Source organism: Hermetia illucens, chromosome 1 (genome assembly GCF_905115235.1).
Source record: "Hermetia illucens chromosome 1, iHerIll2.2.curated.20191125, whole genome shotgun sequence".
NCBI lineage: Eukaryota > Metazoa > Arthropoda > Insecta > Diptera > Stratiomyidae > Hermetia > Hermetia illucens.
The window spans coordinates 163,214,794-163,238,037 of NC_051849.1; the positions used below are offsets into that span (position 1 = coordinate 163,214,794).

Genomic DNA, 23,244 nt, shown 5'->3' on the forward strand with positions numbered 1-23,244 from the left:
TGAGGCAATTTATTTGCCTCAGAAAACCAGAAATGGAATACTAAGATTAGGAAAAGGCATAAGTATAGTTGGAGTTACTGCACTATACTAAATCGTACCTTATCCCTCTAGATGATAGCTCCCCCAACAGGACAAGCAAGAAAATGCATTCAGTGTGGTAAAAAAAAATAATCGAATCGAATAATGGTTATAAAGCCTCAGAGAAATGCTAGGGCTTTCATCTCTGCCGACACAGTAAGACGGGCCTCATCCTGTCGTCTTACGAATCCAACCACCGATAAAACAGAGTGAGAAACGCAATGCATCGAACGTCCAGCCCGCTATCCTTGAGTAATTTGTTCAAAAACAGACTGAATCTCAATAATAAAGGATTTTTCAGGACCAATACAAATGAAGCTGGCATTTTTTCTATCAAACGCCTCAAATCCAAAATGTACCAGTGTCATTTGCCCTATCGCCCTCTATGGTTCTGAGTGTTGCTGCTGTATAGTCACAAGGCAATGAATCGCGCCTCGCTTTAAGACGAATATGCCTCGTTGGACCAATGACGTAACACCCCGTGATCTAATTCGAAATGCGCGATTGAATGAAGTTCCACTGACCATGGAAAAATCCCATGAGAGGTGGCTTTCATGGTTTGGATATTATATAATTCGCGTAGATAAAAACTCACTTGCTAGGGTTGGTCTGCACATCGAAGTCGATGGGAAAAGGCCATCCGAAGCAATATTGGCTTGATACGCTAGATGGTGGATACATGAATTGTTGAAAACCTCCCGAATGCATCCAGATCAGACTTTTGACCGAGCAAAATGGCGAAAGCGATCAAGATGAGCCGACTCCGCTTCTCAACGGGACAAAGGTTGAAAAAGAAGAAGACGTACCGTCGATTTTCAAAAGATAAGAAGAGCGACTCCACCCGATACGGACGGGAATTGTCGAAAGGCCACTAAGAAAAAGACAAAGTAGTTTACTCCCTCCTTACAGGAGACGGTGCTTACTTGCATCATGTTGGATTAGAAAAATGTTCGGCTACTCTAAATACACTGCTATACCCCGAAGACCCAAGATTCGCACTAATTCGTTGAGAATGCAGTAATAGTAAAAATTTAGAAGAAGCTTCTAGAAGTAGAAAACTGATCTAAAGCCGAACCAAGACATGACATGCAACAATCAATCCTTTCAGAGTTATATATTTCTTTTCAGTTTCACCAATAAAAACGAGACGCCAGAAATCTTCTTGAATAATTATCAAAAAAATTGCGCACTACTATTTCAAATCGCATTGAGAACTGGAGTAAAAAGTAGCGAAAAACTAATAAGGTCGGGTAAATGAAGACAAATATGCTGGACCATAGGGAGAAATTCCGGGCCCGGGGTGAGAATTATGCAGAAAAATTGGACTCGAAATAATAATTGTGTGGGCCCCAAGTTATCCCTGTTTTTCATGGAAATTTTTATTCCATAGCTCCAAGAAAGTTCCAACCCTGGAAGGAATCCGTCCCTTTTGCACCCCCTCTCGTCAGGCCTGTAAATATGCGGTTATCTCTCTCGAGATAATGGCTTAAGAGACGTCGTTTAAATTATTTTAGCAAAACATCCACAAATATTTAAAATTATTTATTTTTCACTAATTTTGTCACCCGCACGCACGCATCAATAATTCAAAATTTTCTTCAGACATCTACCGTAAAACTTGCTAAAATGAACTAATTTCTAACTACCCAGAATGCTATTTTTTCAAAAGGGCTGCTAGCTTAGAGCAATGTCGTCCAACCTATTCAGAAGCGACACGTCAAGTTCGAGTTTAGCAGTCATTTCCTTCCAGAAAACCACTAAAAATAAACAGGAAGGAGTCTATTAAATCTGGATTCGGTTTACTTGAGAATCTAAGAAGACGATAATGAGGGAAAAATTTGAAAAAATATATAAAACATGCCACAAATTTCTTAAAATTAAGAGGAGGATCCATTAATATGTGCGTTTACAGTGTTTTATACACTCTCTGATATGTTCAGAAGAGAAACTATTTTTAGATACTGGTTCCACACTTACGGTCTTTACTCTGTTTCTTGAAAGTTGTTGATGTGCGCCTCCGATTTTCCATATTTTGTTGACCTTTATTTCCTGCGCTTTTTGCCTCTTCCAACGCTGAATGCAATGCTTTGACCTCTACTGCTACTAGTCCTTGAATGAAAATGAAAATCACGAACAATTCTCATTTTCAAATAATAAACTGACTTCTCAGCTTCGAATCCATATTAATCCAGGCTGAATTAACAACATTTCCCACCTCTGGGCGTTTGCCAGGTTCAGGGTCTAGTAACTCAGTAACAAGGTCCTTGACTTCGCCGGAAAGGACATCAACTACGCGACTTCGGAATTTCCATTTTCGTTGAACCTGGGCATTTTGCAAAGAATGCTTATCGTTTTCTTCAAACGGGAGGGCCTTATTCAGCATTACAAAAATAACGACTCCAAGGGACCACATATCAGCTGCCTTAGGATTATAACGTTCACCACGAAGTATCTCTGGAGCTACGTATTGTTTCGACCCGCAGAATGTTTGACTCGTTACGTGATTTCCAAAATCATCTGTTACGATTCTAAAATACAAATGAAAAACTCGTCAGAATCCTGTTAATTTTCAGAACCCTCAAATGATTTTTCAATCCACCTTGCAAATCCAAAGTCAGTCAGTTTACAGTTCATATGTGACGTGATGAGTATATTTTCACATTTCAAATCACGATGAGCTATTTCAAGGGTATGAAGGTATTGAACAGCTAGAGCGATTTGTCGCGTCCAAATTCTCGCGTGGTTCTCCTTGATGGCTCCATTTAATTTCATGTACTGGAATAAGTCACCATGTTCAGCATATCTGTAAGATGCGCAAAAATCAATCTGTAATTAAATGTTCTGGAACCAGTAACACAGTTGCCAGTTGTGTAAGTTCAAAGCAAGATACTTATTCAAGGTAGAGAGAAAACCCTGCCAAAGGTAAATATTATGCGGGCCCTCCCGCGATCCCTTTAACTTTAGCTCATCCCTATACGTAGCCCATGAGGGGAATCATTTTCATCTCCACTTTTCTCCTCGGGCCTCAATGACATAGAAATATGATAATATCGCAATCCTCATACATTGTTACTTTCATTATATCGTAAATGCTGGAAAACCCAAAATCCTTCCAATGAATGGAAGGTGACGATCGCTAAAACTCTGAAGACTCATCTGAAATGCGGCAATTGGAAGGATAACTGAATGTTGCCTGTCGTCGCGGAGATATTAATTAAAATTATTCCAGGACACATCGAAGAACACTTCGAAAGCCAACCAACAGAGAGCAGCTTGGTTTCAGTCGACTACGCTGACGACTTCTGTTTGCTCCGGAATCGCCTTTGTTGCATTGTCCAAAATCTGGAAACGCAGTTATCCCAATACCAAGATCAAGTTAAGGCTTTTCTGAGTTAATATCCGTTTTATGTAGCACATGTAAGTGGCCTTCACTGTTACTTAAAGGTTCCAGAACTTCGTCAATTATTGTCTGCCACGTGCCACCGATGTGCGCTGACACAGGCCAGTTACCAATGGATGTGTTGATGTCAAGGCGGAAGGAGATTGAGCGCCTGAGAGGTGCTGGAAGAGCTGATACACATTTCAGCAAACATTGAATGACGATTCGTAGGTGGGGTTGAAACGCTGTGCCACATTAAGGAGTGGATAATATTGTTGTCATTTACTACTTCGTGGAGTGTAGCGCGTAAACCACACCTTCACATCGCGTGACAGTCCACTGACATGCGCTTCAGCTTCCCCCACGACTTCCGTGCTCCTCCTCTATTGTCCTGTGCCGTTATTATTATTAGGAAAGTGTATGTTGGTAAGCCCTGTTCCTCCCATTGACATGTGAAGGTACCTGCGTCCTAGGTATTAGCCTTGAGAGATTCTCTCGGTGAAATGCAAACCGAAAATAACCAGTACATTCCAGCTCTCTGTTGACGTCGATAGGGTGATGTGAGCCTACCGCTGCCAAGGTGATAATTATGATGTATATCAGGAGCGAGCTCCTTCGAGACCTTTGTTGGATAGTATCCAATAAACCGGTATTAGCAGGTCGCGTAGTGCTGAGTGATCCGTCCGTGAGTTCCGGAATTAGCTAGGGGTAGGTCAGGCTTCAGGGTATTAGGGTAGAGGCTTTTTCCCGGAGGGTTCACTCTTTCCTGACTATTTGGGTCCGCTCCCTTGCATATGGTGCGCTGGTGAAATATTAATGAATAACAAAAACAGGTGGATTCGGGCATTGAGTAGAAGCACATTCTTCTGTCCTTGCTAAACCGAAGGGGGCAAAGCTCATCAGAAAATGCGCGTCCATATGCGATGAGCAATGTTCCTTCAGAAGAACGTTAGCCAAGGTGTGAAAAACGTGGTGATAGAACTGGAAAAATCCTGGACCTCTTTTCCTTCTATAGACGAATGTGAACAGCAGCGAAAGATGCGCGAAAAACAGAAACGGTCGCATTGCCGCTGAGAACACTATCAGCGCCAAACGGATCGCAAACAGCCCACTGCAAAGCGAATTCATGAAAAACTGAAAGAGGAGGACACATCGGAAAGAGACTTCATCCAACGGCGCCAGAAAACTGTCTGTGCCAAGCCAAGGCGGTTACGAATGGTAAATGACTAACGGAAAAGGCGAGGAAAAGAAGAAAAGGACTAAACCGCCACCGCTGTTCATTAAACCGCCGGAAGGCAAAACATTTGCGGAAATTCTCAGTGAAATCCGCTATAAGATGAAGTCCGAGAACAGTGGAGCAGAATTGTCTCGTTGAATTAGGCCCGAACACAACTAGCAAGACTATCTAGAGCCTATGTTCCAGAGTTCTCTCAAAGTTATAGCGACGGTTCCTTGTCCTGCTTTGCTATTCCTCAGTGGTAGCTATGTTCAAACGCTACGGAAAATGCTCTAAAACCTGCAATCCTAATTAATAATTTACCTGCACGAATAAATGCAAGTCCCAATTGTCAAAATTAAAAGAAAAGCCCTACTTTAACTATAATAACACCCTTTATTTATGGAGAATCATGTGTTAAGACTTGCAGGCAATCAACTCGTGTCATGGTTTATGGGCAATCGAACTTCTCGCTGCTTTGCACTCGTTCTTAAAGCTTTTTCAACGCTATTGACCTTGTTGTGCTCGGAACTAGCTGGCGAATTGCTTTTGCTGGCACATTAGGTTCCAACCGCAACTTGTTAATGTTTTATGCTTTTGTAGTCATATTGTTGAGGCTACCGATTGCATTAAGCTGTTTAAGTGGGAAAGACTATTATAGAAACGCAAACAGTTCGGCCCTCCAACGCTGCGTTCAACTTCGGGTTCTTGCCCAAGACTGAAGGAATGGCTATATCTGGATTCGGTGTTTAGGGGTCACATTTTTTAACGTTTACCTAACGCCGAATGAGACAATGCCGGACTTTAGACGCAGGCTTGAGAAAGGACACCGTTTTGAGAATGAAAGGGCGAATCCTGGTAGAGGTGATTTCAATGCTAGGGCCCTTGAATGGGGTATGCTTCACCCAGACTCCAAAAGGAGGCAAATCCTAGAAATGGTGGTGGGAACCGGACTGGTGTTTATACATTAAATTCGCGTCAACGTTCCGACGCCCAGACTACGAAGGAAGCATCCCTGATGAAACCTTTGCTTTGGAATTATTAGCGCCGTCGGTGGCTGGTGGCGAGTTCTGGAAGACTTCTCCGCAAGTGACCACCAATGCATCGCGTTCCAAGTAGTTGACACTATTTGTCGGCATGAAAGAACCCTGGAGGGCACTTCGGGGATGGTAGCGTTTTAGCTGACACTGTTCTTAAGGCAATGATGAACCTGATAATGACAGCCTGTGAAACTTCCATGCCCCAGCCGTGACAAGCCTTTTATGTTCTAGTGGATAACAGAAATTGCCGACATAGGGGAGGAGTGTCATAAGCCTTGCCGTTTGGCACAACATTTACACGCCCAGGAAGGCGCGCCACTATGGCAGCGTACATATCAGCTAAAAGGAGACTCTGTTGGCCGATAAACAAAAGCAAAGTTCGCAGCTGGCAGCACCAAATCAACGAGATAAATGGAGAAACCATGGGGACTAGGTTATAAACAAAAATCGGGGCTCTGCGGAAACCCCGTATACTTAGTGCCCACCGGATGGATCGCATTATTCCCCAGATATCCCGTACGAGTTGAAGGTAACGGCGCGGAAAGCGGCCTGGGTTGCCCCCTTTGAAAAGTGGGGAAAGGGCTCGAAGCTTTTCTCATTATGAAAAAAAGGAAGGCGCCAGGTCCTGATGAGATTCCGATGGAAGTATATAAACTAGAGTTCCACCAACCTGAAGGAGGGCATTTTTCCTTATCGCTGGAAACTGGCGAGGCTCATGATGACCAGCAAAGGGAAAAGAGACCCTGCACTGCCTTCTGCATGCCAAGCATCGAATAGCTCATCAGGAATATGCTCGCTTAAGCAACCCGTACTGCTGGGAACTTATTCACAAGACAGTTCTGGGTCAAAGCAGGGAGATCCACAGTGGATGCTGTCATGAAGTTCGTGGATGATGTTCATCGAACTGATTCACATAGCCGCCTATCCCGACGAATAGTGCTTCTCATGACGCTTGATGTCAGAAATGTCTGTAATTCCGTAAGCCGCAAGGGAAAAGAGTTAAGAGATGTAGTTCTCCGTGAAGAACAGCAACGCACACTAAACGAGTGACAGATGGACTGCGCCGGGACAATGGCAATTTAGATCCGTTTGATTATTTTCTTACCCAGCTTCTAAATAGGTATCCACGTTTTCAGTCTTACCTTCACAAGACTGGGAAGGCACGCTCTCCTGATTGTGTGTTCTGCAATGGACTGGCGAAGCACGCTGGTCACACCTTTCTTCTGGTGGAAGGTGGGATGTGATTCGTCAACAACTTAATGCAGATACACAGGGGCTCTCTCCAGATTAATTTATCAGAGACAAGCTGAAAAACGCCGATAGATGAAGTTGCACATTACATTCGGGTTCTTCTTATTGCGAAGAAAATTAGTGAGGAGGGGATACTCAAACTAACAATTCCTCTCCTCTTTCCCCCAACCGTTGCTGAAAGGAATCTCCTGACTTGGCGCTTTAAGCCGGGAGAGTGGGAGGGCTCCCCCAAAGTAATGTGTAAAACAGCTCCAGGCTATTTCTCTAATGATGAAGCGCTGTTTAGTGTTGGACACTCTGTGCGTAAATGTATTCACTAACCCTGCTCAAAAAAAATACTCATGAAGAACAAAGCAGAGGAATCGCTTAATAGGTGACAACAGCGATTTTCCCCATCGGGGAAAAGGTTGATCTAACAAATTAAATTCCATCATCAAGAACTGGACGAAACAATGGCCGAGTTGGTTGAGCGTCATCCTCTCGATGTTGTTACCCGGGGTTCCGAGCACCGAGGATGATCTAGAAAGTTAACCATAATCTCAATCAATATCACAGGAGCATAGAGCGTACCGCAAACGGTTTAAACTGAACAATTCACCGAACTATCCAACTGCGATGGTATCCTGGAAGACTGGTTCAGATTTATGGATGAAAGAAAAAATCTAGAGGAGAGTTAAATATAACGAGAGATTGTAGATAGGCTCATGCCTTATTCGGTTCGCTTTGTCATGCAATCGTGCTATTTAACTTCTCTCGATTCCATTTGCTACTTCCCAGCCCGACAACATATTACACCGAAAACACCAACGTATTTTAAAATATTAAGTTTGGATGATCGTGTTTATTATCTTTTGAAATTTTAAACCCAAAACTGTGGTTCTTCTATTCTCCAACCTTTCCATCTGTTTGTCTGACCGAAATTATTGCATTCTTGGAATGAGCATAAGAGTTCCATAAAATCGGTGGTGAAGTGGTGGCATGCTCTACCGATAACCATTTTACACATTTGGCCCAGAAACAGGGCAGACTAGGCAAATGTTTGAAGAGGGCTCCCCATACATGTTGGGTATCGAATGAAAGGTCTCAATTAGCACTCTCCGAATCTCCGATATTAGTTTTGTCGTGAATTGCAAAGTGCGCGAATAAGAAGTCAAAATATACACACTTAAAGTGAGACAAGACTTATTTTCGGAAACTACCCAAACCAAACACCCTAAAAAAACCAGGATGGGGCGCTTAGATGAAATCTAAGTCTAAAAATATGTCCCACTCCGATATCCGGTCAAATAAACTTGTTAATAGTGTATTACCAATCCTTAGAAATTTACTGGAAAAACCCCCTTAAGTTCAACCTAGGACTTCCAGCATAGAGGACAATATTTCGTATACACTTTTCAAGTTTCATGGAAATCTGGCCATTAACGTCAAAGTTGTAGCAGGTCAAACTTATCAATTTCGTGCGAATTAACAGTATCCTAAGCCATACAAATAAGATACTGACGTCATAATTAGCGAGGATAATTGACATTCGAGTGAAATATTAAAATTCCATTCATGAAGAATCGACTTCTTCCCAGCCCTTTTTAAGGTTTTGTGTGAAACAAAACCTTATTAGAATCGAGACGGTGTCTGTCTGTCCGTCTGCCCGTCTGTCTGTCTGTCTGTCTGTCTGTCTGTCACCCCCGATTTATTCGGAAACGGCTGGACCGATTGTCACGAAAATTGGTGAGAGTATGTAATCTGGTGATCCCTTTACATGCAGTAAGTGGCGCCATCTTATGTTAAGTTTAAGGGGGGGCTCCCCGTACATGTGGGTTAAATTATTCGCATTTGCTAATAATATTAAACTCACACTATGAAGCGTATATAGTTGACTATTATCAAATGATTTATTGAAATAGCTTTCTAAAAAATAGAGGGCAATGGAATTTTTACCCATGTGACACGGAGCTGTCATGCACTCGTCCCTCCTCACATCTTTTTCTTTTTCTTCAGCCTTTGTCCCGTCCACAATCGGTTTGATCGGTTTCGCCATTTTATTTTATCAAATGCCTGATCAGGATGTAATCGCTAGGCTTTTAAATCCCCATCCAGCGTATCAAGCCACCGTTGTTTCGGTCTGCCTTTTGGTCGCATTGGTACCATTGACTTTGATATTCAGACCAATATTGGTAAGTGAATTCTCGAACCAACCAACAACATCAAACCGCACTGGTCAAACAGGAAGAATAAGGATAGGACAACTTTGAGACCGTTGACAATTTCTCCCATCTAAAGTCGGAAATCATAACCGATAACAGCTACGATGATGAAATCCGCGTACGGTTGTTGTCAGCCAACAGAGCCTATTTCAGCTTACAAAAACTGTTCCGCTCGAAACGTCTCACCATAGGGTCAAAGCTCTTACTGTACGAGACTATGATCTTGCCAGTCCTCATGTATTCCTCGGAAACTCTTCCGAAGAATTTTCGGCCCCCTACATGAGGATAGACGATTCCGTAGCCTACACAATAACCAAATCTATGAGCGATATCATGACCGTCCGGTTATGGATAAATTCCGGCTCAATAGATTACGGTGGGCAGGTCACGTGATCCGTATGGATGAGGATGATCCCACCCGGAAAATCTATAAGGGCAATATCTATGGTAGAAGAAGAAGACGAGGCAGACCCTGCCTAAGATGGAGCGATGGCGTAGGTCAGGACGCCAGACAGCTTTTAGGGATATCGAATTGGTCGACCTCGGCGCAAAACCGGGATGTCTGGAGTTCCTTATTAAGGCAGGCCTAGACCGGATACCGGTTGTTGCGCCGTTGATGATGATGATGATGAATTCTCGTTAGAGCGAATTACGTGACCAAACCATCGAAAACGCCTCACTTGCAGTTTTTCGACGATCGGTGCAACCCCATATCGATCGCGGATATCCTCATTTCGGATGTAATCAAAACGTGTCACGCCACTAGTCCAATGCAACATCTTCATCTCCATTACCGCAAGACGCCGTTCATTGTCTTTTATAGTCGGCCAACACTCAGAACTATATAGAGTGGCATACGGACGATATTGCGGTAAATTTTAGGTTTGAGAGGTTCGGTGATACGTCGATCATAAAGAACACCAGTTGTGGAACGCCACTTCATCCAGGTTGCGTTAATGCGTGAAGCAATTTTATTATGCAGTTCTCCATTGGCTGATAGTATTGATCCGATATATTTAAATCGCTCAGTTCTGGCAATGGCAGTAACCTGCCTCTCAATGTTATTAGCCAACGGGGAACTTACTCCTCACTTAGGGAAACACAAAATCTATTATACCTGTATTTTTATTTCTTATTCACTTTTTTAATTTTTTTGGTTTCATTCTTTCTTTATTTTTTATTTTTTCTTTTTTCCTTCCTTTTTGTTTTTTATTTTTTTTTTTTTTTCGTTGTGTTGATTTAGTTTATATTAAATTACAGCAATGAAGCACAGCTAAGTCTTTGATTTGAGGACTCATTCTCCTTCTCCTCCCTAAATTCCGGGAACTCGATGCTAATCACGGAAAATCCTCCATTTTTATGGAATATTAGTGTCCGGATGGCTCAAGTGGTTAGAGCGCTGGGCTGTCGTAGCGGAAGGTCGCGGTTCAAATCTCGCTGGGGGCAGAGGAATTTGTTATCGTGATTGGATGTCGGACACCAGTCGACTCAGCTGTGAATGAGTACCTGAGTCAAATCAGGGTAATAATCTCGGGCGAGCGCAATGCTGACCACATTGCCTCCCACAGTGTACTGTGGTGTACCGTTACGGTCTTGAATGAAGTGCTCTAACACACTTCAAGGCCCTGATCCAATATGGATTGTTGCGCCAACGATTATTATTATTATTATTAGGGGGAAGGGTGGGAATCCCAAAATCAGCGCCTTTGGGAATATGGGAAAGGAGAGCGCTGTGGACCGAGATAATAATTTGAATTAATGCTGAGGTAGGAGTAATCAGGAGCAATTTTTTCACCTTAATGCACAGAACATTCAAGGAAAAAGCTTCCATTATCAAAAAAAGACTGATATCTCGAATTTATCTTCCTAAAATTAACTCGTCTGCATTTGTAATGGCAGCTAACTCAAATTTAGTTGAGAATATGGAATTGACCCCAATCTCTCGCCTTCGTTCCAGAGCTGGGAGATTGTATCTGGTAACATCAAATAGCACCACAAAAGAATGGTAGTGACGACCCACTTCACGAACCATCCTCTAAGGGTCAAAAGAATATGGCCAGGAGCGCTTTATATGTTAAATATACCATACGAATAAGGAATCTTCTCACCTCATAAAAATAAAATAACTGTCCTTTCTTTGGAAGATACTGTAGACATGAATAATGTAAGGATGCTTGATTTTGCCAAGAATCTCCAATTCTCTTGGTAAGAATTTTCTATTGTAGCGATCTGGTGCTTTTTGTGTGTTTATGACTTTGCAGGCAATTTGGAATGACCCTCCTCCTGGTTCTCGCATGAATTCACCTAAATAAACCTGGAAGACATGTTGAGGGCATTTGTTAAGCGCTACCAAAAAAGCGAAAACCCTTACATGTGCATAAGATCCTTCACCAACTTTCTTGGTAAGTTTGTAGCCTTGCTCACTGAGTAGTTCAGCCTCGGAACTACTTTGCCGAAATTTATTTAGCATCTCACGAACCAGCCTGATAGTTGAGGATACAGTTGGTTTGAATTAAAAAGAGAACTTCAATCATATGTTCACATGTTAACTATCGCAATAGAATTTCCGGTAACAATACATATTAGACGTAGTAAAAAGAAATCTATTATTTTTCCAACTAGGCCATCCTAGTCTTCAGTGAACTATATATTGCGTTGTGCAAGCGCTGTCGGATGGTTTTGGAAATATGAGATCTTATACTAAAAGCACCTCTGGGACAGTTTTATAATAGGTCGAGTCAGTTTTGTTTAAGCGCGCGTCAAAGGTGGACCCTAACAAAGAGAAAGTATGCTATATATTGCGGAAACGCAAACCAGACAGCTAAAAATGTCAATATGTTTATGGTCTTGACACTGTAACGGTCAGTTACAAACAATTTTGGTTTCGTTGATCCTGGCCCGTAATTTCGATGTGAAAGGTGCACCACGCTCTGGGAGACCAATTGTCGAAAATGTCGATAAAATTATGGAAATCATCAGTCCGACCGTCATGGAAACACTGTTTACATTACCCAGGAGAGAAACATTGCACAAAAGGTGTTTGGAAACATTTGAATAAGGCTGGATTTAAAAAGAAGCTCGAAGTATGGATGCTGCAAGAGTTAACGCCAGGAAACTTTATGGGCTAAACTCCTATACGCGAATTACCGTTGAACCACAGCAAAATCGACCCATTTCTGAGAAGGAAGGAGACTGGTGATGACAAAGCAGTTATTTACCACAACGTCAAACAATAACAGCCGTGCCCGAATTATGATGAGTGGCGTAAACGATAATCAAACCAGGAAAGTTTAGTACGATTCGCAGGGAATTTTTATTCGCAAAAGGATGTAACTCACTGTATGTGTGAGCGTTCACAGTTTCCACCTTTGTACCAAATTTGGTGTCAACCGCTATAACCGTCTCCGAGAAAAATGCATCTGGCGAACAGGCAGACAGACAGACGCGCGACGATAACAGATTTCGAAGGAATGCAAGGTACGCTACTCTCGGATGAAAGTCCTGGGGGGTTTAACGTGAGTACCTGCCATGAAGGCATTATCCCACGGTCCTCTTCGGACACGGATTGATTTTGGGACCACAATCAGAGCCCCGCCATGCAAGCACGGCGGTCCTGGTTTATACTGAGTGGAGGCTCAGCATTCATACCAGTGGATGCGAGGCCTATCTAACACCTCTGCCGCAACTAAGGAGTGCGGCAACCGAATTGTACAGCGCAACTCCACGCTCGAGCTCCGAGGAGCTCTGCCCGCGATGTAGGCATAACCACAACCACCATGAAACTCCCACTAGGGGGCCAACCGCAAATAACCGGGCCGAGAATACATCCTCCAGGAATTCTCCTGAAGCATATGCTCTCAGAGGGCCATCCCGGTTCCCATGGTACCAGATAACCTCCGGTGAGGCTTCGTGGCAGAGCCACTTCAGATGATCCCTTGCAGACTCGGGTCTGATCGACCTCCTCGAGTACGCGGGGACGGAACTCCCCAACGGGTTAGCTACTCTCGGATGCAAGAAGTCGAAACCCCAAGATCACAGCGGGTGATTTCAACGCGTGGCCGTGGATTGGAGCAGTCGCACTACGAACACCAGGGCTCGTATCCTGCTCAAGGCTTCCGCGGAGCTTGACTTGGGGCTTGCCAATACGGGAAACGTTTCCACTTTTCGTGGGACAGGGTCGGGCTCGATAGTTGATCTGACATATGTGAGTACCACAATGGCGATGAGAATGACATGGCTTGTCAGTGAGCATTATACTCACAGCGACAACCAGGCGATTTTCCTCCAGATCCAGTATGGGCCATGCGTCGATGTGCATTCCCGTGAAGCTGGAAACCGGGGCTGGTCCGTGAAAAAGGTTTGAGGGGGATGCATTCATAGAGATTGGGAGGCCAAAATCCCGGAAGACCGGACTTCGACGAGAAATGGCTAATTAAGTAAGTATATGTGAACCTTCGAGATAGGCTTAAGCAGGCTATACGGGCCAGCAAGCGAGAATGCTTCAAGAAACTTTGAGCAGAGGCAGACCAAAGCCCCTGGGGAACAGCATACAGGATAGTTATGAAGAAGATGAGAACACCTCCGAATACCACAACTGACCTGCCCGCATCTTCTGCTCGATATCGTGATGACGCTCTTCCCCACGGATAAAGGGGAGCGCAAATAGCACAAGCAAGCATTGGAAGTCTACACCATACCTGCCGTAACTGAGGAGCAAATTACGCAAATTTGCCGGAGAATTGGTGATAACAAAGTACTCGGTCTGGATGCTGTTCCCAATAGAGCTTTTAAACTCGCTGTTAAGGCTAGACCTGACTGGTTTATCAGCGTGTTTCAGACATGCATGGTAGAAGGAGTTTTCCCCGACCGGTGGAAGAGGCAAAAACTAGTTTTTCTCCCGAAGCAGAATAAGCACCCAGAACACCCATCATCATACCGACCGATTTGCTTTATCGACACGACAGGAAAGACGCTTGAAAGGGTCATCTACAACAGATTGCTCCCTATCATCGAATATAAGGATGGACTGTCGGAGCGAAAATTTGGATTTCGTCAAGCCCACTCAACACGATCGACGCCGTAGACGTTGTTTTGAAGCTGGCTCGAGACGCTATGTCGTCTAAAAAATGCTGTGCCATGGTGACGTTGGACATCAAAAATGCGTTCAATTCCGCAAGTTGGGAGTGAATAAAAAGCTCATTGGCTAAAACGGGTGTCCCTAGTTATTTGACTAAGCTCCTCAACAATTACCTTTCGGAGAGGACACTTTGGTACGACACGGATCAGGGATTCAAGCAGTATACCGTCACCGCAGGAGTACCACAGTGCTCAGTGTTGGGTCCTCTCCTGTGGAACGTTATGTACAATCGGGTCCTTGTCCTTCCCGTGCCAAAGGAGGCCACAATAATCGGTTTCGCAGATGATCTAGCTGTGGTTGTCGTCACGAAACAGCCTGAAGACGTTGAAATGTACGCTAACGAAACCATTAGCGCCGCTTTTATGGCTGAATATGGTTCAGCTTGACCTTGCGGAACAATAGACGGAGGCGGTCTTGATTATCAATCGTAGGAAGAGGAATACGGTTAATATTCGTGTTGGTAGTCACGTCATCACTTCGAAACCGGTTATCAAATACCCAGGGGTGATGATTGACGCTAAAATCAATTTCAAGGGACATCTGGACTATGCCTGTGAGAAAGCGGCAAATACCAGCGTATCATTAGCGCGGATGATGCCTAACATTGGAGACACAAGACACAGTCGCAGATTACTTGTGGCCGGAGTGGTTCGCTCCACACTATTATACGCGGCCCCAGTTTGGGAGGAAGCACTAACGTGTGGGAATAATTGGAGGAGGGTAAATATGACTTACCGCTTAGTGGTGCTAAGGGTGTGCAGCGCCTTCAGAACAATATCAGGCGAGGCAGCGTGTGCTATTACAGGAATGATTCCAATAGACATTCTGGCAAGTGAAACACGCTGCCTGTACGAGACAAGGAATATGAATCCTCCTGAAAAGGATGCAGAATACCGAAAGGCGGCAAGGCGAGAGTCGCTGGAGAAGTGGCAGAAATGGTGAGATGACTCGGCACTTTGATTCGCCGTATTGAGGAGTGGATCCAGCCACGACACGGCGAGATTAACTACCATCTGACGCAATTCCTGTCAGGACATGGTGGCTACAGGAAGTACCTGCACCAATTCAGGCTGGATGATTCTCCCTTGTGTCCAGACTGTGGTTGCACACCTGAGGACCCGGAGCATGTTATGTTCCACTGTCCACGATTTTTCTCAGAAATGAGGAGTCTGGAAAACTTCCTGAAACCCAACCTAAGCCCGCAGAACATCGTCGGGGAAATGTTGAAGTTGGAGGGAAATTCGTGTGCGGTGAACTCCGCAATCAAAAGAATACAGGCGGAACTTGGAGGAGCGGAGCGCGCAAGAAGGACGCGAAGAACGGAAGGCTTGGTCGCTTGAAGCAGAGTCCACCCCGCGAAGTAATGCTTGCGGCGGTTTTGTGTAAACACAAAACCTTAAAAATAGCCTCAAGTGGTGCTTGTGAAAATCGGCTATCCCAGTTCTTTGCCAATAGAAACGAAGGCTTCTATGAGGAAGATATAATGTAATTACTCTTAGCATGGCAATGAACTGTAAAGCAGAGCACGCATATTCAACATAAATCGGAACATTTTAAAATGCTAAGCCTTCAATTTCGCGCAAAAATGACGGATTTCTTTTTACTACACGGAATACATATAAATCAAAACTTTGACACTATCATCATTACTTTTCGTTATCTTTTGCCTTCTCAAACTCAGAAAAAAAAAACTTACTTGAACATATTAAAATTGAATCCACAATACTTAAAGAAGTAAAACTAAACTAAAATAGGCGAAATGGTTCTTATGTCAGAAGGTGGTAAACGGCATGCTTTTCCAGACTACTCCAATAGCAAGAAATTGAGCCTTTCGAGTTTTTTCTGCTGAAACATATATGCCGGGTTACAGCACACTTCCCCTACGAATGGCATGCTTCATGGAAAACGGAAAAGTTAGAATAAAAATATTATTAATAAATTTCAAATAAACAACAAATTAAAACTTCTAAACATCGAATTTAGACACAATTGACATTAAATAATCAGGGCATTCTTGAAGTTGGAAAGACAGTCAAATTTGAGAGAGACAAACTGATTGATAGAAGTTTTGTGATCTTCTTCTTCTGCAGCTTTGTCCTGTTCAGAAGCATGATCAGCTCGTGTTGATCAATTGCACCATGTTGCTTGTCATAGACCTGATCTGGCTTTCAAATCACCACATATCAAGCCACCGTTGTTTTGGCCTGCATCAGGCCTGATCAGGTCAATCATTCCTTCGAAGACGACTCTCTCGTAATTTTTCCACGATCGGTGTCATCCTATTTCGATCGCCGATTCCTTACTAGTCCAACATAACATCTTTGTCTCCATTATCGCAAGGCGCCATTCGTGGGCGTTAATATTCGGCCAGCACTCAGAACTATGGAGGGCGATAAGGCGGACGATAAATTTTCGATTTGGGAAGTTCGTTTTTGCGTCAATCACAAAGAATGCTAGTTGTGGAACGACACTTTATCTAAGTGGCCCTGGTGGGTGAAGCAATTTCATAACGCAGTTCACTGTTGGCTCAGTTCTGTGTAAGTCACCTCTACTGATAGTGATAGTGCCCGTTTCATTGGGGTCGGTCATTAAAACAATTAGGTATTGTTCGGATCAGCTTTGTTATGAGATGTTAGTGAATTGCGGTAGAGCCATTTAACCCAGTCAACAATTTCATCTGTTACTATGTGTTGTCGCACAGCATACTAGATGAATTTGTGTGGCACACGGTCAATCGCCCTCTCTAGATCCAGAAATGCAATGTAAAGAGATCGTTGCTTTTCACGGTGTAGCTTGATAGATAACCGTGCAGCGTGTATTGCGTCAGTAGTCTCGCAGTTTTTGACAGATCTGGCTATATTCATGGTTATTTGAACAATGTCATGAATACGGTTGTCGACAATGCGTTCAAAAATATTCAGGTTATAGGACAATAATCGGGACGGATGGAAATTTGGACATTCTGCTGGATTGTCATTCTTTTTCTATAATGGAGCAGTTGCATTTTCTTGCCAGTGAGATGGTGTTCTACTCTCCTCAGTAAGACTGAACCACAGAGGTGGGTACCAGATCTTCTTGTTCTCGAGCTCACCAGCGATGTCGTCAGATCCTGTTGTTTTCCCCGATGTCATTTGTTTCCCTTGCTTCCTCGATGGGTCCTGGTGGTCGTGGGCCGTGTCGGCCTAAACCACGGATTGATTTGGAGATTATAAACAGAGCCCCGTTGTAACTGGCACAATGGTTCGGTTTATATTGAGCGTATACGCAATACTGACGTATTGAAATATTGTTACAAAAAAAAGGGACTTATTATTTTACGATAATTGTGAACAAACAAACAAATACGCGGCTCCTCAGGTACCATATAATCTCTGGTGAGGTTTCGTGGCCAGAGACACTTCAGATGGGCCCCGTGCAGACTCAGGTCTGTTCGCCCCGCTAGGCCTTCGAGCATTCACCTACGTTAGGACCAGCAAGCAAGTTAATGTGAATACAAGTTTTCCCGGTGCCACCACTTGGAGGTTTTTCGTTGGCCACTTGGTGTAGGGTTGTTGCCCCCATCTCCCTCCTCGCTACTTCCGAGCACCAGTGGCGTTGACAAGTGGAGTTGTTTCAAACGTAAATCCTTCCATTAAAATCTGCCTCCGGCAGGACTGACAACATAACGACGGACCCGGCAACAAAAACGGAATAACGATTTGCACATTTTCACATGGAACGTGCGCTCCCTGTACAGAGATGGAGTCGCTAACCAGCTAGCCGATACCCTGTCCCAATATAGCGCTGATGTAAAAGCACCTAGGATCCCCTCTGATAATCAAGTGAGAGTTACCACTGAGGCCATCCACAGCCCTCCGCAACACCTATAAGAGGGAAATGGATGCCGCAATAACTGCAGTAAACAGAGATCCTGGAGAAGAAGCATTAACAAATGATCTTCACAATCACCTGAAGAACGTCATGATAAATACGACCACAAACATACTTGGCTCCAGCCACCATCAGAGCGACTGGTTCGACGATGTATGTAAGCTAGCATCGGAACGGAAGAATGCCGCATAATGAGTAATGTTGCATTCTCAAAAAACGCGTGCATGCGCGGAGACTTATCACGAACTCCGGCGAGGGGAGAAGCGATTTCACAGAAAGAAAAGGAAGCCTGATATAACCAACAAGTCTGTGAACTCGAAAAGTACAGGGAACAACCGCACCAGAAGCGCAAGTTTTACCAACAAGTTAGCTGGAAGAAGCCTTATACACCTCGATGCTCATCCTGCCGAGACAAAGGGGGGAATCTGATTTCCGATAGAATGGGCATATTGGACGTCAACTGAAGACGACGGGCAAATATTGCCACCACCAAGGAAAGAAGAAACCGTCCGTGCAATTCTTCTCCTAAAAAATCATAAATCACCAGGAACCGATGAAATTACAGCCAAATTGGTTAAATATGGAGGGGACAAATTACACCAAGCGGTTCATCAACTTATGCTGAAAGTGTGGGGCAGCAAACCAATGCCTGACGACTGGCAAAGAAGTATTATGTGTCTCATACATAAAAAGGGAGATACCACACAGTGCAGGAATTGCAAAGGTATCACGTTGCTGAGTACAATCTGTAAGATATTCTCCACTATCTTCCTAGGTCGGATGGCCCCATTCGCCCAGAACATCATTGACCCATACCAAAGAGGCTTCCCTCCAGCCAGATCAGCAACGGATGTGGCAAGCGATGAAAAACCTGTTCGAATATGGACATCACTTGCATCATCTTTTCATCGACTTTAAAGCCGCATATGATAGCATAGCCAGGGTAAAACTGTGCATGAGAGAATTCGGTATCCCGACGAAATTAATAAAACTGACTAGGCTGACCATGACCAATGTGCGGCGACAGATAAAAGCAACAATGGTCTAAGAAAGGGGGATGCCCTATCATGCGTCCTCTTTGATCTGGCCCTAGAAAAAGTAATCCGTAATACTGAGGTAAATGCGAAGGGCACGATCGTCTTGAAGTCCACCTCACTACTGGCCTATGCTGACGATATCGACATCATGGGAAGAACGACGCAAAACGTCCAAACTGCCTTCATTCAGATCGAGCAGGTGGCGCGAGATCTTGGACTGCACATCAATGAAGGCAAGACAAAATATATGGTGACAACGTCAGCACCAGGACCTCGGCACAAAATCGAGATGTCTGGAGTTCTTTAGTAACGCAGGCCTAGACTGGATACCGGTTGTTGCGCCGTTGTTGATAATGTCCTGGTATCGGCTTTTGATAAATCGATACAAATCTGTTCTCCGTGCCGAGTATCCAGTGCATCGCAACTCTTTTTTGCTCCCCGGTTGGCATGTAAATGTTGTAAATTTGCAAATTGGCCAGTGCTTCATTGAAAAGAAGCTTTTAGTAACGGTGTTTCTTCTCACGGCCGTTTATTTAGACATTGTCATTCCAAAAGGGCTGGTGACCACGTGGGTTGCATAGACTGTTTTTTCTTCTATTTTTCCAAATCGCCATCATTTAATCTCGGCGTCTCATGAGAATATAGTCGATTTGCATTTCACCGTTCCCACTATAAAATGTAGAAATATGAGATAATCTTTTAATAAACCTTTTCTCGCCATCATTCATTGGCGGGTCCTAAATCCATTTTCACTACATTGGCGTTTTATGTTGCAGCTTTTGACACGGCATAATTGAGTTTCTTTTAGAGTGGTAAAGTGCAGATACCAATGCGCCCTTTACGAAGCTCTTGTGAGTTTCTCCGCTTTTCCTACGAGGGTGCTAATATTTAGCGCGCAGGCACGGATTTGTTTGTCACCGACTAATTTACTTGGGTTTCGACACCGTCCATGCGTCAAAAACCCTTGTTCGCTTCACGACCAAACCCGAGATCGTGCTGCTGAGGTAAACCCTCATTTTTCAGGTTTTGCGCAAAACAAATAGAAATATGTAAATACATCCGAATAAATTAAATGCGTACATGTATATGTACGCACTAGTATGCGGTAGTAGACCACACTTATTTATTTAGGATGAGGATATAGGTTATGTCTTCCATATGTTTATGTGCTGATCTTAGAGTTTTCGAATACATGAAGGAATATTTGAGTTATGTAAAAATTGGAAAACGAACATCGAAAGTTCCTCACATAAGAAAAATACAAAACATCCAAGAGAGATCAGGCAGGATTTAGCATAGTGGAGTGACTCCTACTATACATTATTTATGTCTTTCCCTGATCTCAGAATTTAATTTTTTATTTTACTGAGGATAGTACAAAGTGCATTGCTGTACATGCCGGATACCACTACGGAATCATAAATCAATTCGCACTGGTATATTGCTTGTTGTCTGCAGAAATCAGACAAATATTGCAGGTGATATAATGCAAAACTGTATTAGCCATGTCCGGAGAATTTGCAGTAAAACTTAGATTTTACTCCTTGTTTCAATTTTAATAGCAAGCTAACGATTACATTATTGCAGCGCAGAATACCCCGGTGAATGTAGTCTTCTTGCCCCGATGTAACGATGCAAATTAATAAAAATTTGTATCTTCCAAATAACAGTGTTGATCACTTTCCAGGTACTACTTGTATATAGTAGCAAAGCGAGAACATTAGCGCCTCAACTTGGTGTTGAGATAGTTGCAACAAAGTAGAATTTAGTGCTGTTAAGCCGTCAAGCAACATCGAGTTCAGTCCTGTCGTCGGCAGAAACAACGCTTCCCACATATACAAATTGTTTGACCTTTTCGATATTCTGTCCATTAGTGCAAACATAAACTGCGATGATTTTGGTTTTATGGGTATTCATCTTGAGCCCAACTCTGCTGGTCTCCTTTTCTATTATAAATTCACAGCCATTTCGTCAAGGTCCGAGAATGGATGACAGTGAATGGGAAGTAAAGATAACATCGTTAATTCCCTCCTGCAGTCAAGGCAACACAAAGGCCATCACCGACAAATGTAGACTTCGAATCTCTCTGAGATTTTATCTTGATCCAGTACGTGATATTTTACGCCAACACTCACGTGACCACCAGACAATCTGCATGAAGAGTACCGGATGAGATGTCAGGTTGGACGGCAAAAGCTTTCGAAGAGGACACGTTCTCTGCGGTGCTTGAGTATATTTTCCTCAATGGTACGGACTTAGAAAAAGTCACCCAGATCATCCAATGGGTGATGAAAGCATACGATGCCACTATACCCAGAAGGCGACTGCTTCCAAGTAGGCAACCCAACTACTACTACAAGGAATAGCAAGTTTGCGAGCCGTATGTTTCCGGGCAAGGAGGTTTTACCAGAGGTTCAGGGGGAAACCCCGTACCGAGAGGTCGAGAGGAGAAGTGGTAACAACTGCGAGGCCGCGCAGTGTTGGCATTGGATGTCAAAAACGCATTCAATTCCGCCAATTAAAAGCGCATTTGCTGACATAGGTGTTCCTGGATATTTGGCGAGTCTCGTCGAGAATTACCTTTCAAAGAGAATTCTGTGATACAGGACAGGTGAGGGTCTCAAAGAATACATAGAAATAAAAAAATGTCGCTATTAGCTTTTCTGGAATGCCTCTTCTGCGCACATCACTTCAAATACATTCCCATCGAAATTGAAGAGAAAGTTGGACGATGATTTAAACCCCAATCACTGCTCCACAGTAATTCAAATGGTTTATTATGGTCAATACAAGAGTATACAGAGTGGAAACCAGCCTGCTCTCAATCAACCAAGCCTTCGAGCCATTCTTTAATATGTTCCAGGTTGATTTTAGATAACATCATCGCGACGGCAGAAAACACGTACACACTTCCACATGGGGAAAGATCCCAGATTATCAACGTTTACGAATGAGTAGATGTAGCACTGCAGAGACTGGACGGAGAAGTTTCGCAGCGAGACCGTCAAGACCCGCGGGCTTACCCTATTTCAGGGTTAATGGTAACTTTCAATATCTTTAGATGATACACGATTGATTGAGAACAAAACAGTTCTACAAAAGTTATAGAACAGGCTTCTGTGAGTACGCTACGCAAGCCCCGTGCTTCCCGTAAAGGGATCTTGGGAAGTCTCAGGCTTTTACAAAACGTTAGCCAGTCACAATATGGAAATCTTAGCATTCACGTAATCCCCCACGTTAGAATATGCCTGTTTTTTATTCTAGTACAACTACACAGAATGCAAAGGACTACATTTATATGGAACTTCTATGATTAAGTACGCCTACAAAGTTAGAATACAAATCTGATAGTTTTCTAATTGATGTGTATAGTAAAACCACATACAAATTTAGTGATTAGGTGATTTGATGTAGACTCAATTTGTGAAAGCCTCAAGCTGTTATGTTGGCAAATATTATCAAAACAATGTCCTTTATCCTTACCTCATAAAAATGAAGTAACAATGTTTCCTTTGAAATATGCTGTGAACATGAATGATGTAAGGATGCTTGATTTTCGTTAAAATTTGCAGCTCGCGCGGCAAAAATTTGTCACAATAGCGCTTCGGAGCTTCATCAACGTTAATGATTTTGCATGCTAATCGAAAGGGACTCCCTGACAGTGGGGTGAACTCTCCTAAATATACCTTGGGAAGAAAACAGAATGAAGCTTTTAGATCACAATGAGTTCAAGGTCCTATTACTCTTACATGTGCATAGGATCCCTCGCCAATTTGCTTAATCAATCTGTAACCCTCTTCCCTTAATAATCTTGACTCGGATCTGGTTCGATAAGATTTTTTTAGCATTGCAAACTTACATCTAAATATTAGAATAGTATTCCTAGGGGTTTATCTTAATACGCACAATTTACTTAACAAACATGATCTGCGATTCGAAAGAGAACCAACATTAAAAAGCCAACCAACATTTAAAAGTCGAACTGACAACGGTTTATGTGGATTGCTTGGCCTACGACATTTCGTTTTACTCCAT

General features: G+C 43.3%; 1 protein-coding gene across 2 annotated transcripts; it reads right to left on the reverse strand.

Moving 5' to 3' along the window:
• Positions 1 to 1,605: 1,605 nt before the first annotated feature.
• Positions 1,606 to 23,199, reverse strand: LOC119661304 (testis-specific serine/threonine-protein kinase 6-like). 2 transcript variants are annotated; one of them, XM_038070593.1, is made up of 7 exons: positions 15,999 to 16,307; positions 11,537 to 11,648; positions 11,274 to 11,479; positions 2,678 to 2,881; positions 2,242 to 2,606; positions 2,056 to 2,187; positions 1,606 to 1,835 (listed from the first exon to the last, which is right to left on the reverse strand). In XM_038070593.1, exons 1-7 carry the CDS (start codon positions 16,004 to 16,006, stop codon positions 1,753 to 1,755), a joined length of 1,110 nt encoding a protein of 369 aa, XP_037926521.1. In that variant the 5' UTR covers positions 16,007 to 16,307; the 3' UTR covers positions 1,606 to 1,752. The 2 variants fall into 2 exon arrangements, with proteins under 2 accessions (XP_037926521.1, XP_037926522.1); XM_038070594.1 differs by lacking the exons at positions 11,274 to 11,479; positions 11,537 to 11,648; positions 15,999 to 16,307 and adding exons at positions 22,693 to 22,895; positions 22,959 to 23,199.
• Positions 23,200 to 23,244: the final 45 nt, after the last annotated feature.